The following is a 2,310-nucleotide window of genomic DNA, read 5'->3' on the forward strand; positions in this document are numbered from 1 at the left end:
CTCTTCAGAGAGCTTCTTCTTTTCTTCAAAATCGATTTCCTCTGGTAGCCTTTCCAATTCTTGAAGGTCATGTTCGGCATCAAAATCATCTTCCTTCAAATTCATGTAACCTTCTAGCTCATTCTCTTTCCATTCTTGCATCTCTTTTTCCATGAATGAGTTAAAAGTGTTAACCGAAAATACGATGTCATCACTTATCGTCGAGTGCTTCATTACTCTATCAACACTAACCTTCTAGCTCATTCTCCTTCCATTCTTGCATCTTCTCCAACTTGAAGTGTCAGCTTTGATTCTCTAATGTCCACAAGAGCCCGCACGGTGCTATGAAACTGTCTTCCAAGAATAATAGGAACCTGATTGTCCTCCTCCATGTCAAGCACTACGAAATATGCAGGAAACACAAACTTATCAATCTTAACCAAAAGATCCTCACAAATACCTCTCGGGAGTGTCACCGTCTTGTTGGGTAGATGAATTGCCATGCGTATTGGCCTTGGCTCCAGGAGATGCAACTTCTTGTAAAATGAGTACGACATCAAATTCATACCAACTCCCGAATCGGCAAGACCATGAGTAGTTGCAAGATTTTTGAATTGACAAGGTAATGTCATGCTTCTTGGATCTCCCATATTCTTTGGCAGCTTATTGAGCATAACTGCTAAGCAATTTTCGTGTATTATCACACTAGAAGCTTCCTTCATCTTCTTACGGTTGGTGAGAATGTGTTTTAGAAACTTGGCATATTTTGGCATTTGGGCAACAACTTCAATGAATGGAATATTGATTTGTAAAGTCTTGATGTGTTCAAGAAACTTTTTGTAGTCCTCAGTTTGTTTGTCTTGCTTTGGCCGGCTCGGATATTGTAGAGGTGGCTGATAGATTTTTTACTAGATTCGACTTTTTCTCTTCTTCTGATGGCCACGGCGTGGGCCCGTCCCCATGTCGTGGCTGCTGGGCAGGTGCTTTTTCTGGAACGTTCTCTTCTTCGTGCTATTGCACATTTGATGAATCAGTTTTTGTTAAATGAATTAAAGGATTGATAATTTTACCACTCCTTGTCATTACGGCCTTGACGTAAGGTTTTGGATTGGTTTCCATGTTGCTTGGAAGTGTATCCGGTAAGCGCTCATTGAATTGCCTCGATAGTTGTCCTATTTGTTGCTCGATGTTTCAAATCTAGGTTTGCTGATTTCGGATAACAACATCAGTTTCATCGTGCCTGTTCACGGATGCGCATGCAAATTGATTAAGCATTGCTTTAAAATCATTCTTCTTTTCGGGAGCCGATTGCAACTTTTGATAAAACCCGACACTTTACTGCTTGTACTTCTCTTCTTTTACTTTTCTAGATTTACCATATGGAAGCCACTCCTTCTTCGGTTTCCTCTAATCTTCATCATACCTATCACCACTAGAGTAACAAGCACGAACCTTCCGGTTGCCATTTTCGTCAAGGTCACATTCCTTTGTCAAGTGAGGCTCGCTACAATTATCACACCCTACACGAATTTTATGGATAAATTAATTCATCTTCGTCATCCTTCGATCCATTGACTCTAGTTTTTCCATAACCGCTACTATGTTCTCTTTGCCTCCATCCAAGCTTCCCCTTCCTATTGTAACATCTTCTCATGGGTTATGATACTCGCGTGAATGTTTTACAAATTCTTCAGTCAACTCCTTAATACTAGCCAGTTCTTTCTTTGTCATTGTTCCTTGAGAATCAAGGAGTTGTCTTGTTATAACATTCACCCCGTCATAAAAGATAGACACTTCTTATTGCACATTCAGATTGTGTTGGGGACGATTCCATAGCATGCCTTTGTACCTCTACCATGCTTCAAACGAAGACTCACCATCATTTTGTTGGAGGTTTGCTATCTTCTTTTTTATCTTGGCTATTTTTGATGGTGGGCTAAACTGCTCAATGAAAACTTCTCGTAGACTCGTCCAAGTTGTAATTTCTCCAGGTGCAAGAGACTTTAGCCTGATTTTTTGCATCTCCTATGAAGGTTACTGGAAGCATTCTGAGTAGCACTGCTTCTCGTGAGACATTGGAAACATTGAAGTAATTTGCAATGTCCTTGACTTTATTGATGTGCCTAAACGAGTCTTCTTGATCTTTTTCGAAAAACGGTATGTCCTTGAGCATTTCTAGAATGTGTCCCTTGAGCTCAAAGTTGGTTTCAGCTGGGATTTATGGTGGAGCAAGGCCTGGCCCTTGGTCGTTGCGCACTTGTTTCTTGTATACCTCCATAGTCATTCACGTGATATCCACCATCTCTTCTTTCTTGCTTTTGATATCATCTT

At 40.5% G+C, this 2,310-nt stretch overlaps 1 protein-coding gene across 1 annotated transcript; it reads right to left on the minus strand.

The window, feature by feature from the left end:
• Positions 1 to 239: 239 nt before the first annotated feature.
• LOC145119479 (uncharacterized) lies at positions 240 to 752 on the minus strand. Its single transcript, XM_079055143.1, has one exon. The coding sequence runs from the start codon at positions 750 to 752 to the stop codon at positions 240 to 242; it is 513 nt and encodes a 170-aa protein (XP_078911269.1).
• Positions 753 to 2,310: the final 1,558 nt, after the last annotated feature.

The sequence above is a fragment of the Lactuca virosa genome, chromosome 1, assembly GCF_052849685.1.
Source record: "Lactuca virosa cultivar CGN04683 chromosome 1, Lactuca_virosa_CGN04683_v6, whole genome shotgun sequence".
In the NCBI taxonomy this organism is placed as follows: domain Eukaryota; kingdom Viridiplantae; phylum Streptophyta; class Magnoliopsida; order Asterales; family Asteraceae; genus Lactuca; species Lactuca virosa.

Excerpts from the sequence above, each read along its gene's own strand:
- LOC145119479 (XM_079055143.1), bottom strand. The coding sequence starts at position 752 with ATGCCAAAATATGCCAAGTTTCTAAAACACATTCTCACCAACCGTAAG.